We start from the raw sequence: 14,881 nt of genomic DNA on the forward strand, positions 1-14,881 counted from the left end.
GCTGGTGGTGCTCCTTTGAGTAATCGAGGTGAAAGGTGACTGGGATCCTTCAGGAGGCTGAGAAATTCTTCAGCCCTTTGGGTGACCCACCTCTATGGCGGCTCCACTCTTTCTAGATACCTCTGCCACTGTCTTTTTATTTCATGGTGTCAGTCAGCCTATAAACTTTCTAAGCAGCATCTGGAACTCCCAGCTTGGGCCTCTCAAGACAGATGCAGGAGTGCAGGTATTTGTTTTGAAGGGGGAGGTACAGTATTGTCCAGGAGAGCTGTGTCCTGCAGGGCTGCCAGTAGACCTGAATTCACTCCCTTTTTCAGCACTCAGGTTGAGGCATGTAAATGTCATTGCAGGTGGGAAGGGGTAAGCACAGATCCAAATCTGTACAATGCAAAGATATGCAAATTGGGTTTTAAAATAAAAGACTAATTTTTAAATCAAATCTTCTGCCTTGATGTAGGTGTTCCAGGCAATTGAAGAAGGCAAGCTGACATCTAGCAGACCTGGGTTAGACCTCAACTCTGGATTTATCAAAATTTCTGCACTTACCCACTCTGTGCCCTTGCCACAGTGGCTGATAAGACTGAGGGAACAGACACAGTCCCTCTTGCACAGTGCCAGGCACAGAGTGCATACCCAGCACATGAATTCTTTCCTTTTCTGTCTCTGCCCCATTGTAAAGATGAGGAGGTTCACTATTCTACAATAGTAAACCTGCTGGTCAACCTGATGTAAGTGAAGTAAGACCCCTCGAGAGCAGAAGAGCTGGTTTAGACAGGATCCACAGGCTGGGAAGAAAGGTGCCGACAGCCCACCACCTGGTGTTCGATCTTCTCTCAAGACCACAAGGTCTGACTTGGTAAAAGGAAGCAGATGGTTACTTTTCTGACCAAGGTGCTCAGCTGAAAGGCCACCAGAAGTGGCACTAATAATTTGGCCATCCCTGGTGAATTTTGGTTTCAGAGGACAGCGCCTCTCAAAGGCACCCTCAGGCACAATGACGTCACCTCACAGGCTGACCATTTCCTATGTGGGGACTTTCTCTCAGCTTATGAAGAAACACTCACACAGACCTAGCTTATCCACAAGGTATGTGTGTGCGGTGGGGTGGAGTATGGTCTTGCATTTACCCAGCATGAGGTGGAACATTCTTCCCTGTTTATTGCAGGGACAGGCTAGCTGTCTTGTGTCCAGTGGGCTTTGAGGTGAGAGGGCAGCATAAATCTCTGTGCTGAGAGAAGACACTTTAAAATGTATCCCGGACAACAGGGCACTCCTGGTTTAGTGCCCTTGCTCTGACTTTTCTTTAGTTTGAGTTGCATCCCAACTCAGCTGAAAAGCCTTGGGTCCCCCTGTTTGCTTCCTCCGCAAATTGTGAGACCTGGCTTTCCTTTTCAATAAAAACCGTGGATAACTTAGTACAATTGATCACGGTGAAGTCACTGTCCAGGAACTCTCGTACACCCGCTGTTCTTAGACAAAGACCCTGACACATTCAGCCTTATCTCCTTAGAGGACGAATTTCTGTTCCTCCTCTCTGTACTCAGCTGCCTTCGGGATTTCCTGCCTTCTGCCTCGCGGCCAAAAGGGATTGAGAACCTCGACGCTGCCTTCAAACCTCAAGGGAATGAGAATTAAATTTGCAACAGCCGGGGGCTCTTTCGGGGTCACGCAGTTTCGGGCAGCAAGTTGCACTCCGGCCCCGCCCTCCCCCGCCTCGCCTCGCCTCGCCTCGCCTCGCCCCGCCCCGCCCCGCCCCGCCTCGCCCCGCCCCGCCCCGCCCCGCCTCGCCTCGCCTCGCCCCGCCCCGCCTCGCCTCGCCCCGCCCCGCCTCGCCTCGCCTCGCGCTCTGCCGGGGCCTCCGGGGCCGCGGCTCCAAAAGGTAGGGGCGGAGCCGCGCTCATGTGGTTGTTCCGAGGCCTAGAGGCCCCGCCCTCTGGCTTCTGGGTTAAATTTCTGCCCCTTTGCTGGAGCTAGGGAGGCTGAGGAGTTGACCAGCACTTCTGAGATCTGTTTTAGGCTTGGAGGTGGTCTCTATAGGCAGGTTAGAAGCGCAGACGTGGGGCCAGGGTGTCCATAACAATAGGAAAACAGATTTGCGGGGACTTTTCACATTTCCTCTTGTCCCACGTCTGGCATCACTTTAATTCTCCGATTTCTGCCTTGTTGCGCCAAGTGACAGCAGCTTACGCTGGTGAAGAGGGGGATATCTTAAGACAGATTCTTTCTTAACCCTGTCTCCGGCACTTAGTAACGTAAAACGTTATACGTCTGTTGTAGATAATTGGATAAATCTAGAAAACTATAAAGAAAAATCACTTATACTCATCGTGCTAAACACTTTAAAGCGTTTTTTGAAAAATTGCTTTCATACTGTCAAAATACAGTTTAAAATACATTCTTCGGGTTACTCTGATAAGGTAGAAAATTTCCATTCTCTTATCTGCTTTCTCCGTTAAAAACCACTTTAAAAGGGAAGCAGAATATTAACACAGATCAGTAACCACAATTGAGCCTTTTCTGAGAGTATCCAAAGACCACGGAATTTCAGAGCCAGCTGTTATTTTTTAGTTTATGTGGCAAATTCGTCTGTTTTATGGACTGAGGCTCAGAAGTGACATGACTTGCTTGGGGTTGCCAAATTAGCTCCCCAGACTCTTAAGAGCACAGAATAGGGCAACTCATTTTCAGGTTGGAGATTTAAACAAAAAAGCCTGAGAAGGGTAGAGGGGAGGTAGGCAGTCACATTAGAAAGGGACAGTTTTCTTTGGAATTTTGATGCATTCTATTTTTTTTTTATTATTTTAACAAATGGAGCTAAAGTGACATATTCTAAAATTCTAAATATTGATAGACATTATCCCTCCATGGAAGAAAACAAGGAGACAGCTACATATAGAGGCAAAGAGTGCTGTCTTAGAGAGGCACGCGTTTCTTTGGGATACATGGACCAATCTATGAAGAAGTCAGTTGCAATCTCCTCTAGCCTAAGACTTTTTAAAATAATTTATTTTAATTGGAGGATAATTACTTTACAATATTGAGATGGTTTTTGCCGTATATCCGTATGAATCAACCATAGGTATACATGTGTCTCCTCCTGAACTCCCCTCCTACATTCCTCCCCACCCCATACCTCCAGGTTGTCGCAGAGCACTGGCTGTGGGTGCCCTGCTTCATGCATCAAACTGGCACCGATTATCTGTTTTACATATGGTAATGTATATGTTTCAGTGCTGTTCTCTCAGGTCATCCCACCCTCTTCTCTCAGAGTTGGAAAGTCTGTTCTGTAAGTCTTGACAATGCCTTCTGCTGGGCAGCCGCCATTCTTCCTTCCTCCATTATTAGCACCTCCACCAGGACTGCCCCTCAGCAACCGCCCCGGGGCGCCCTCCACCCCCCCCCCCACCCTGTTTCTCCTGCTGGGAGTGTTAATTGACGACTCTTCATCACTTCCTGGGAGGCCTCCCTCTTCACACAGGAAACCTCTTTTCTGACAGCAGCCTAAAGTAAGCCTATTGTGAGTAGGGTTGTCAAGACCATGTGAAAACCTGACCAAAACACAATGTTGCTCTTTTTCGAATAGATAATTCCCTCTTTTTCTCTCTGACTGGGATGGTAATGATAATACAAGTGAACACCTAAGAGACAGGAAGGAAGGGGGCAAGGCACAAGAATTAAAAAGAATGACACAAGCATTAAGAACAGGATACCACAAAAACTGGTTAGAACCTCCTAGGCCCAAGATGGTGGAAGATTCGCTTTCCAGTGGACCTTGAGCCTCATTGTGCGCTCACTATAAAATATTAGCATATACTAAATGACTCACTAGAATATTCCTCCCACTCATGAGCCTGTGAAATTACCCAGCCCATAAAACCTTACCACCCCCACACATCGGGGCCTTTTAAGACAGACCAGACAGGATTCCGTCTATGGAATGTGTTTCTCCCAGTGCCTTTTGAGAGGCCCGAACCCACTATCCTGGGGCTATAGCTCTTGCCTTCTGTGGTGGCCCATTCTCTCTCTATGGAGTGGGCATCTCACTAAATAAGACTGTTTTCCCTTTACTGTGGCTCACTCTTAAGTTTTTGCCTGCACGAAGCCAAAGAGACTGCACTTGGAGTCCCGTGCCGAGGACTCATGTGAGACCTGGGATGTGACCAGTGTCTCGTGCCTTGTTTTTTCCTACAGCACCTAGAGAGTGTCTGGTGCTATCTCACCGTGTCCCAAGCTCTTTTCACAGATAAAGCGATGGATGAGGCACAGACCAGCTTACCTGAAGAGCTAGTGAATGGCAGAGCCGGAGTTCACACGGCTGGCTCCAGAGATGGTATTTCTAACCACTAGACTAGGCGAATTGATTTCCTTTATGGGCTCAGCCTTTTCCCCAAGGGGCAGTGTGCTAGAGGAGGTCTCAGCCAGCTGCACAGGGATTTTCTTTTCTTTCCTGAGCCAGACTCTGGTGTCTTTCAAACACTTAAGTTAGAAGCCTTGGTTCCGATGCCCTCATGGCAGCCAGTTTTCAATTTGTGTCATTTTGTTTTCTTCTCCATAGGATGTTTTTTTGTCATGTTTAAGAACTAATTTGTCACTGAGTAACTTCTGTAAAACTTTTCATACCAGTAATGTTAGAAAAATAATCTTCGTTAGCTTCCATGTCCTAGTTTGGGTTTGGACAAGTGCAAATGTGTGACCAGAGAGAACGTATTACGGGATTGGACAGATCTGTTTGAATACAAATCCTACCAGTGACCAGCAGCATATCTTTTTTTAAAATTCCTTCGTTTGATGTTTTTCAAGCTGTTCACACTTGATATAGCATGTGAAATAAGTGAAATACCCATACAGGTGGGATAATACAAGGTGTAGAGAAGTGAAGTTGGTCATCTCCTCCTTCAGCTCTGTCCCTCTTAATCAGTGTTAGATACTTTCTTCTACTGGGCAGTTTACTTGGCCTCTCCAAGCTTGTTTTCTTGTCAGTAATACAAGGATGATGCCCCACTTTGTGAAGGACTGAGCATAATTTATGTAGAAGGTTCTCTTTAAATGGTAGTTGTTTGCGGAACCTAAAAGAATGATACAAAGCAACTTATTTACAAAACAGAAATAGACTCACAGACATAGAAAACAAATTTATGATTACCCCAAGGGAAAACAGGCTTCCCTGGTGTCACAGACAGTAAAGAATCTGCCTGCAATGAAGGAGACCTAGGTTCGATCCCTGGGTCGGGAAGATCCCCTGGAGAAGGAAATGGAAACCCACGCCAGTATTCTTACCTGGAGAATTCTATGGACAGAGGAGTCTAGTGGCCTATAGTCCACGGGGTCGTAAAGAGTTGGACACGACTGAGCGACTAATACACATTGAAAAGTGGGGTGGAAGTAGGGGTAAGGGGGATAAATTAGGAGTTTGGGATTTGCAGATACACACTATTATATATAAAATAGACAGCAAGGACCTATTGTATAGCTCATGGAATTATAATCAATATCTTGTAATAACCTATAATGGAAAAGCGTGTGAAAAGGAAATTATATATATATATGTGCGTTGTGTGTATAACTGAATCACTTTGCTGTGCACCTGAAACATTGTAAGTCAACTATATTTCAATGACATAAGCAAATAAAATGGTAGTTATTATGTGTTGGGAACATATGTCCATTTGGGCTGCAGAGAAGGCGATGGCACCCCACTCCAGTACTCTTGCCTGGAAAATCCCATGGATGGAGGGGCCCAGTAGGCTGCAGTCCATGGGGTCGCTCAGAGTCAGACAGGACTAAGCTACTTCACTTTCACTTTTCACCTTCATGCATTGGAGAAGGAAATGGCAACCCATTCAAGTATTCTTGCCTGGAGAATCCCAGGGACAGGGGAGCCTGGTGGGCTGCCGTCTATGGGGTCGCACAGAGTCGGACATGACTGAAGCGACTTAGCAGCAGCAGCAGCAGCAAGTTGCATTTTTGCCATGGAAAGAAGGGTTCATCAACTTTCCCGCTCACTCAGTTTCTCCAGTCTCCTCTGTCTTGCAGCCTGTGGCACAACCCAGAGCTCAGGAGTGGGCAACTGCTCCTGGGAACCCCTAGCCAGGCCCATAAGGCAGGTGGAGCTCTCTTCCCCAACCATGAGCAGTAGTCAGAGTGAGTCTGGGTCTGAATTCCAGGCCTTCTGATCCTGGGGCTGGGCTTGTGTGAGATTCAAATGAAGTTAGAGGACTGAAGAGGAAGGAGAGACTGCCTTAACCCCCCCTCCCTCCCCCGCAAACCTCAGACAGCTCCCTGTGCTTCTCTCCTGCACATGCACCTCTTCCTGCCTTCTTCACCTGGATGCACTGGTCTGTCCCCAGCCAGGTGGCGTCTTGCCTGGGTGCCAATAATAGACAGGAGTAAATCTGCCAGGCAGTGCATTCAGGAGACTGTCCCAGCTCTGCTCTTTCACCGTGATCCTGGCAAACGGGCAGGGCTGACTTGGTAAATAGCCCTTGTGAGCAGAATAAGCCTTTGTGTGTCCTAGAGACTCCTGCCGTCCCTCCCTGAGGGCAGCACCCTCCTGGAAGGGTGATGGGGATGACTTTGGCCTGGAAATCTTAGGGAAACCTGGTTTCCAAGAACCCTAGACTTCCAGGCTGTCTGGGGGCTGGGAAGGGACACTGCAAGACGGCTACTCTTCATAGATCTGCCTAAAAGGCAACACGATATGTTTATGTTAGTCCTTTTCGAGGCTCTAAAGCAGAAATCAGAGTGAAAGAAGAAAAGTAAAAGATCTACAGTTTTCCTATTAAAAAAAATAAGAATCCCCAAAGCCTGCCTACCCAATGCAGTAGATCTTATAACTTGCTTGTATAAACTTCTTTAGAAATTGTTTCAGCACCCCTCTGGGCAGCTACCTTAAATTCTTTTTAAATTTCAAGGTAGGATATCCGTCCATGAATGGATTAAATGAAACACTTCCAGACTTGGAGGTTATTCTCCAGGCACTTTTGCTGGATACCTTGCACTTGGATGATGTTTTGTGGTTCGCAAAGCACTTTCACATCTGTTTTCTCACTTAGTTGTCACAATGACCTTGGGAACCAGGCAGCGCTTGTCTTGTTATTATCCTTGCTTCACAGATGAGGAAGCCATGGTTTGGGAAGGTTGAGTGGCCTGTTCAAGGTCACACGGGGGTGGAGAGGGCCCTAGAGCTCAGACTTCTCTTAATTGGCCTGCTTCCCACTGAGATGAAAATAGCAGGATGGTTCCTGGGACCCAAATCTGGGGTGTGGGGGGATGGAATTAGGGAGAATGTTCTTAGATTAAATTAATTCATAGTTCTTCTTTATGAGTGTGTGGACTCGCTGGTTCTGGCTACTTTTTTGCTTCATTAGAATTTGCAGGTAAGCCAAGATGGCTGACTTTGTGTTAGGCCATGCACAGTGGCATGAATTAGCATGGGCGTGTCCGTGACTCTCCTTTCTGCATTGCTTTACACATCAAAATTGCCCGGCAGGTTATCATGAGTTAAAAGACGGTACACAAAAGGCATCAGGCAGCAGCCAGATGTTCATTTTAATAAATGGAAAATATGACTCAGAACTGGGGCCTCTCTGACCCTCCAGGCAGGCAAATTAGCCCTTGAGGGTAAAGTCTTTGTCTTTGGATCGATTGTAGAGGATGTGGGAGCCCAGGGTCAGGTAGTTTTGTTTATTTCTCCCCACTTCTTCTGTTTGGTCTTGCTTAGATTCCTCTCGGCAGACTTTACAGAATGTTCTACCAAAATTCTGCAGAACTGTGGGCAGTAATAATAAACAAGGCTCAGAAGGATGAGTTGGGGAAGTACTCAAGTGGAAATGTAGCTGAGGGGATAAACTGGAGGAGACAGAGTTCAGCGCTCAAGAAAGCTTTGTAAGGACTTGATTCTTGTTGATGGTAAAAGCCTGCCTTTGCATAGCACTTTGGAGTGTCCTGAGAACCTTCACCTTTATGCCTTATTCCATATCACTCTCACAACCAAAGATGTGAGCAGAGCAGTTAATAATATCCCCGTTTTATAGGGGAAGTAGAAACCGAGAAGCAGGAAGGTTGAGTAATTTGCCCAAGGTTCCACAGCTAGTAAATGGCAAAGCTGGGCCCAGAGCCCCGGTTGTCTGACCCTTGCTCAGTTGAGTATTCTTTCCCATCCACCATCCAGCCTTCTTCCCCCTCTTCCTCCCCCCAGCTGCCCATGGGCTCCTGACCATCTGTCTGCTTAGAGATAAGGGAAGCGATAGTGAGAAGTTTTCCAATGCTGAGATGTTTCTGGAAAAGAGTGGACCTGTATCTGGATCCTGATCTGTGCTTTTTGAGGGTAATGGGGCTGAGCCTTAGACACTCTGCTCTGGAGGAGAGTGCTGTGCAAGCATTTCCAAGTGTGGCCGGACTTCTTGCACACTGCTAGTGGAAAGTAGTAAGAGTTCCATTTTCCTGTTTCAAGCGAGCATTTCCCCCTTGGGGTTATAGTAACCACTTCCTCCTCAGCACCCAGTGGAACGTGGTAAACACCAGTTACAGCAGAGTATTCCTTTCTGAGAGCAGGGTTCCTTTTTTTCCTCTTGTCTTGAAATACACACAGGGTCTGAAGGATAAGTCTCCTTCCCCTCTGATACAGGGCTTGGGGAGTACAGAAAACCCACATGCAGGTCAACTGCAGGTCTCCAGAGGTGCTTTGTCATCCTGCTTCGTTTTGGAGGAAACTGGGTTGGCCTTCCACCTAATAGGAATATGGAGCGGTTAATTTTCAGGAGTTGGGGGGAGCACGCTGCATCAGGTTGCTAGGAATGAAAAGGAACAGACCCTGCAGGGGTTTTTTTGAAGACTTTCAGGGGAGCAGAGCAGGACTTGGTGGTTAGGTAATGATGAAAAGGAAGCAAATAGGGATTCTAGAGAAATGAAAAGAGTGGGGGGATAAAAGGAAAGGATCAGTAAAGAATGAGTAAGATGTTTGAAGAGGGGCTGTTGATTTTAGATATTTTTAAACTAATGCTTAAAAATATATATTTATAATTGCTGGTTTGCCGTACACTTGGTACAAGAACTTCTGAATCCACCCCAGTCCTTTGTAGAACCTCGAAGACCATGGAATCCCACCCCCAGAAAATGCTTGTGATGTAGAGCTGATCACGCCAATTTTGGAGGGCGGCAGCTGAGGTGGAGTGGCATGTGGGTGAGCTTGAGGCATGTGTGAACCATAAAACCTCCTGACTCTGTCCTCCAGTTATGCAGTGACTGAGCCAAAGAAGGGGAAAAAGTAAAACCACTCTTTGTGAATTTGTGCTTAATCTTTATGCATTATTAAACAGAACAATAAAAGAGCAGGTCTCTGAGCCTATCTGGAAGAGCGATCTCGGCAGAACAAGCGGGAGCTTCCTGCAACTCTGGCGGGTTTTCAGGACAATCCAGATATAGAAACTTAAATTGCACACAGGCTTGTAACATTTCCCATTTGTGCAGATAGATAAAAAAGCCGAAAGGCCAAAGTAGAAATATATGACATACATCTCATGTATATGATGTGCATTATGTATCAATCTATGCTGTGCTATATTCTGTACTCTATAGGTACCAAAGATCTATCAAAATTTCCATACATCTTGAGAATTTAGAAGACTCCCTTGATAGGTGAGAGTTGAGACTCTGGCTACAGGTTGGGAGTTGGCTGGAGTCACAGTTCCTGTGACTGTGTTTAGACCGCCGAGGTCTCTGTGTTGGTCTTCTTCATGTCATCCCTACTCCTCAGCAAGACTGAAGGTGTTTTCACAATTGCTCCAGTGCTTCCCTTTTTAAAAACAGGAATATCCAGAAAAACATTCTTGCCATACACTTGGCACAGTATAAAGCACGTTCTCCATGTTCTCCACTTGTCAGAAGCAGGTTTCTGGTTAGGAAGGACCAGTGTTCTGAGGGTAGTGGGTATTTCTGATCACTGGAATTGGGGGACAGAAACCAAATGCAAGCTCTGTCCCCCAGACGGTCTTCCTGTTTGTCTGCCTGAGTTCACACCTCTCATTAGGAGCTGCAGTCTGGAGTGAGATATCTACAAAGTGAAAGTGAAGTCGCTCAGTCGTGTCCAACTCTTTGCGACCCCATGGACTGTAGCCTACCAGGCTCCTCCGTCCATGGGATTTTTCTAGGCAAGAATACTGCAGTGGGTTCCCATTTCCTTCTGCAGGAGATCTTCCCGACCTAGGGTTTGAACCCGGGTCTCCTGCATTGTAGACAGACACTTTACCATCTGAGCCACCAGGGATATCTACACCCCTTCATCAAACCTGAAATTACTTTCACCTCCCACAGAAGCACACCCAGGGCAGCACCCCTCATCAGCCCACAGACAGGTGCTTATCTCTGGTCCAGAATTCCTTCCTGTTTTCATGATGTCAGGATCCCAAGGCCTTTGCAAGCACCTCCTATGAACAGGGATCTCACCTCCAGGCTGGAGTGGGCATGTGAAAGAGTCGTGCTCTCACACCCAGAGGTAAAACAGTCATGGTCCAAAGCAGAGAGCTGTTGGGTGTTTGTTTTTTAATCCATCTTCCTCTCTTACCCGGACAATCACACAACCTCAAAACTGATCTCTCTGCCCTGCTTTCTGTTCCCCAGGTCTGTCTTCACACAGGCTGAATGAGATCTTTAAAACCCAAATCTGATCACAATGCTCCTCTCCCAGAACCCCCACTGCCTTCCCATATCTCTCAAGTAGAAGCCAAGATCCTCAAGGCAGCCTGAGGAGTGCTGCCCGAATGGACCTGTTTTTTTTTTCCCACCCTCCTTTGCTCGTTCCATTCGGGCGCTTGTAGCTCGTGATGACCTTTGATCTTGCCCAGCACACTGTGTCTCAGGCCCCTGAACTGGGCTGCTCTCTTGACCTTGGCCAGGACCAGGCCGTGTGCAGGGCTCAGCTCCTCACTTCCTGCAGGAAGGCCTTCCCTGAGCGCCCAGGCCAGATAGCAAACCCTCCCCCTGCCCTGAGCCACACCCTTTCCTCTGCCTCCCTTTATCTTTCTGCAAAACACTCACTGCCATCCGATGTACCCGGTATTTATTTATATGATGTACCATTTATATATTTATGCCTTTTTCCACTGGGAAGGGAGGGGCTTTGCTGTGTTCACTGCTGTGGCCGCTGTGCCTCGGACACAGCATGTGGCAGATACTCTATAAATATTTGTTCAAAGGCCAGCAGGGAAATGAACCCACCAGCAACAGCATTTATTGAGCTCTTGATTGGGCACCGTGTTTGTAGCAAGGGGTACAAAGATGACCCTCACGGTCCTGCTCGAACCATCTTGCTCTCGTCTCTGTGGGAGAGAGTCACACATAACTCTGTCCCTCACTACTGTTCTGAGTATTGGAAAGGCCACTCACTCTGTTATTCTAGCTGTTATCCTCCTCTGATGTTCCTGGGCTTCCAGAGTTCCATGGCGCCCCATTCAGGGAACAGTGTCCAGTCTGCACCTTGAGGAGCCTGCCCAGAGGGGAAGGAAGGCTGCTTCTCCCTCAGATGAAGGGGCATTTTGGAGGCGGCTGTGTTCTTGGATCAAATGCGAGAAGTACTGAAGGTGCTGGAGGAGACAGAACAGCAGGGTATGCATGTCACGTGTGTGTGTGTGTGTGTGTGTGTGTGTGTTGTGAGATCTGGGCTTCCCAAGTGGTGCTAGTGGTAAAGAACCTGTCTGCCAATGCAGGAGACGTGAGACGTGGGTTTGATCCCTGGATTGGGAGGATCCCCTGGAGAAGGGCATGGCAACCTACTCTAGTATTCTTGCCTGGAGAATCCTATGGACAGAGGAAGCCTGGCGGGCTGCAGTCCATGGGGTCACAAAGAGTCAGACACGACTTAGCTTGCTTGTGATCTGTACATTTTTAAAATTGTAAAAGCCAACTAACTGTATCACAGACATTTTAGGAATAAAGTAAAAGAACCTATAACCCTACTGTCATAACCCTAAAATTTTAACTAAGTCTATTGATTTGTTGATTATTAATTAACTGGTTAATTTATATTCCATCTTCTTTTTAAAAATTTTATTTATTTAGCTGCATCAGGTCTTAGTTGGGGGTTGCCTTGGGGGCAACTTAGCATGTGGGCTTAGCTGCCCCAAGGTATATGGGATCTTAGTTCCCTGCCCAGACCCCAAGGTATATGGGATCTTAGTTCCCTGTCCAGGGATCGAACCAGTGTTCCCTGAAAGGCAAGGTGGATTCTTAACCACTGGATCAACAGGCGAGTCCCTGTATTTCATCTTAATTCGAAGAGGTTTGAGGATGCTTACAAGCTTATATGTAGTACAATAGAATATAATAAATAAGAAATCAGAACAAAGGTTTAAATAGGTTTATGGAAGTCAATATAAACTTAATATGCAGAAATGCATATTCACGTAACTATTCATATACATTCATGTATTTCCTCCTGGCCTTTTAATTATGCACAATCTTCATAGACTATTCTGCTTTCCCCCCTGCCACCACTTAACACTAGACCAAATTTTCCATGTTACCTTCTAACTGTTATTGTTCAACACGGAATGATGAATCCCAAGGACGTACCCCTAATTTATTTAATCATTCCTCTATTGTTAGATCTTGAGTTATTTTCAATGCTATTGTTAAATAAACAATGGCTTAATTAACATCTTTGTGCTTGTAAGTTTTTCCATATTTTAGAGTATTTCCTTAAGTAGGTTTCCAGAGGTAGAATAACTGATGAAAGCTTCAGACATTTTTATGGCCTTTAAAACATATCTGTGAACTGCTTTCCCTCGAGGTCCTGTACACCTGGGGCGTCTCCAGCAGCCTCCCACTGTGCACTGGTCCTCACAAGCCCTTGGATTGCTTATGTCTCTGTTTTTTACTGACTTAGTGGGGAAACCTTATATGGTTTTTTTCATTATGTGTTGGTTGAGTTTATGTTGCCAAGTTATCTATTGGCATCTTAGAGGGTTTTTTCACCTATTTCTGTGAGTTCTTTATGTACAGAATGTGTTAACCCTTCCATCATAATGTATTCTGTAAAATATTATTTCCAGTTTGACTTTTACTTACATTTGGGGGTTGCTTTGCTCTTAATACTTGGAAGTCTTACATTTGGGATAGTCAAAGCTCTGTTAATTTCCTCTGTTAATTTCCCTAGAGACTGTAGTCCAGGTTCATTAGCCCGGCAGTCCAGGTCTTCGTGATCTTGGCTTGGTTCTCCTCTCCCAAAGCCTCACCTTCTCTTCTCCTCTTGAAACCGTCTTGTCAGAAAGCTGAACCAGTGGCATATCTAGCTTATTTGGCATGTGGTATGGATTTTTTTTAAAACACTCTTCTGTATGACAAAGTTATTTTCAGTGATAATAAAGAAATAAATAATAAAAATGGCCAGGAAATATTTGCAGACAATAAAACTTTTCTACTATTGAATTTTGTACATATGATCATGCCAGTCAATAAAAACTGGTGGTGGTGCTGGTGGTTGTGGGTCGGGGGGTAGAGGCAGAGATGAGCAGTGGATTTAATCCTTGTTAAAGACAGTGATGCATCCTTTGGGAAAATGGGAAAATTTGCACTTACATATTGGTCTGTAGCTGTAATGACTAATAACATTATAGCTCCTATTTCTGTTGCTGTTGTTGTTTAGTTGCTGAGTCATGTCCGACTCTTTTGCGACCCCATGGACTGTAGCCCGCCAGGCTCCTCTGTCTCTGGTATTTCCCAGGCAAGAATACTGGAGTGGGTTGCCATTTCTTTCTTCAGGGCATCTTCCCAACCCAGGGATTGAACCCTCATCTCCTACACTGGCGGGTGGATATTTTACCGCTGAGCCACCGGAGAAGTCTTCTATTTCTGAGGCTTGTATAAATTTGTCAGACTTCATAAAAACTGACCCTCCTTTGCATATTCATGTTAGGTAGACAGAGCCAGATTTCTCCATCTGTCTTCGCTTGTAGTTGGTTGTAAAGAATTTTTTATTCATTTTAATTTTGAAAGTTTTTTCAATTGAAATGTCAGGTAGACAAGTAGGAAAAAAAATCTCATCTTAAACATAAAGGTATGTTTGGCAGAAATTCACCAATTTCCCATTTTATAGTAAATCCAGAAACTGTAACACTATCCTTATCTGTCTTTCTTTGGGGTTGATTGTATGTCTCTGCTTTTGAAAAAATTTAAACATAAAAAAAAATCTCCGCAAGTGGTCTTAACAGAATGTCAGGGAAGCCACCTTCTGTGTAGAATACAGTAAATTTATTAAAGGATAAGTAATGGGCTTCCCTTGTGGCTCAGACAGTGAAGAATCTGCCTGCAGTGTGGAAGACCCAGGTTCGATCCCCTGGATCAGGACGATTCCCTGGAGAAGGGAATGGCTACCCACTCCAGTATTTTTGGGGCTTGCTTGGTGGCTCAGATGGTAAAGGATAAGTAATAAATCTGTGAATTTGAAGCTTACATATGTTATTAAAAATTAAACAGTCATGTGCTCAATTGTTTAGAGTTAGATAAGACGCTTGGAGGAATTAGACAAAATGTTAGGTTAGGAATATGTTCAATCAGAATTGCCAGCTTGTGGTGATAATAAAAAGCTGATCAGTTTTATTATTGTTGTAAATTTCCCAGCAGACCGTTAACCCTCTTAATTGCTTGCCTCTGAGGCAAACTGCCCCCCTTCGCCTGGGCTTGGTGGTGAGCTAACCTGCTTGCTGTTCTGAATGTGCTTTTATTTCTCTGTTTTGCTTATGTTTTTCCCAGGGCTGAAATCTTACCTGAAACACACACACGCCCTCTGCACCATCCTCATCTTCCAGGATGTGGCTTAAATGCCACCTTTCCTGTAGAGCTTCCTTAATGAATTTCCCCTGATTCCCAACTAAGCTAACTTCCTATA

At 45.6% G+C, this 14,881-nt stretch overlaps 1 protein-coding gene across 3 annotated transcripts in view; it reads left to right on the forward strand.

Annotated features, from left to right (window-relative positions):
• ITPKB (inositol-trisphosphate 3-kinase B) overlaps positions 1-14,881 on the forward strand; it is a 105,062-nt gene that overhangs the window by 55,086 nt on the left and 35,095 nt on the right. Inside the window, exons 3-4 of one of the 3 annotated variants that reach the window (XR_006551194.2) lie at positions 458-1,086; positions 1,545-1,738. The exons of 1 other annotated variant lie outside the window; for it this stretch is intronic. Coding sequence is in view for 1 of the 2 variants with exons in the window: in XM_044943096.2 (XP_044799031.1) it covers positions 458-706 (249 nt within the window). In the remaining variant the exon portion in view is untranslated. Of the gene's footprint in view, positions 1-457; positions 1,744-14,881 lie in introns of those variants that run through there. One more of the 3 variants, XM_044943096.2, reaches the window with a different exon arrangement.

This window comes from Bubalus bubalis, chromosome 5 (genome assembly GCF_019923935.1).
Source record: "Bubalus bubalis isolate 160015118507 breed Murrah chromosome 5, NDDB_SH_1, whole genome shotgun sequence".
In the NCBI taxonomy this organism is placed as follows: Eukaryota; Metazoa; Chordata; class Mammalia; order Artiodactyla; family Bovidae; genus Bubalus; species Bubalus bubalis.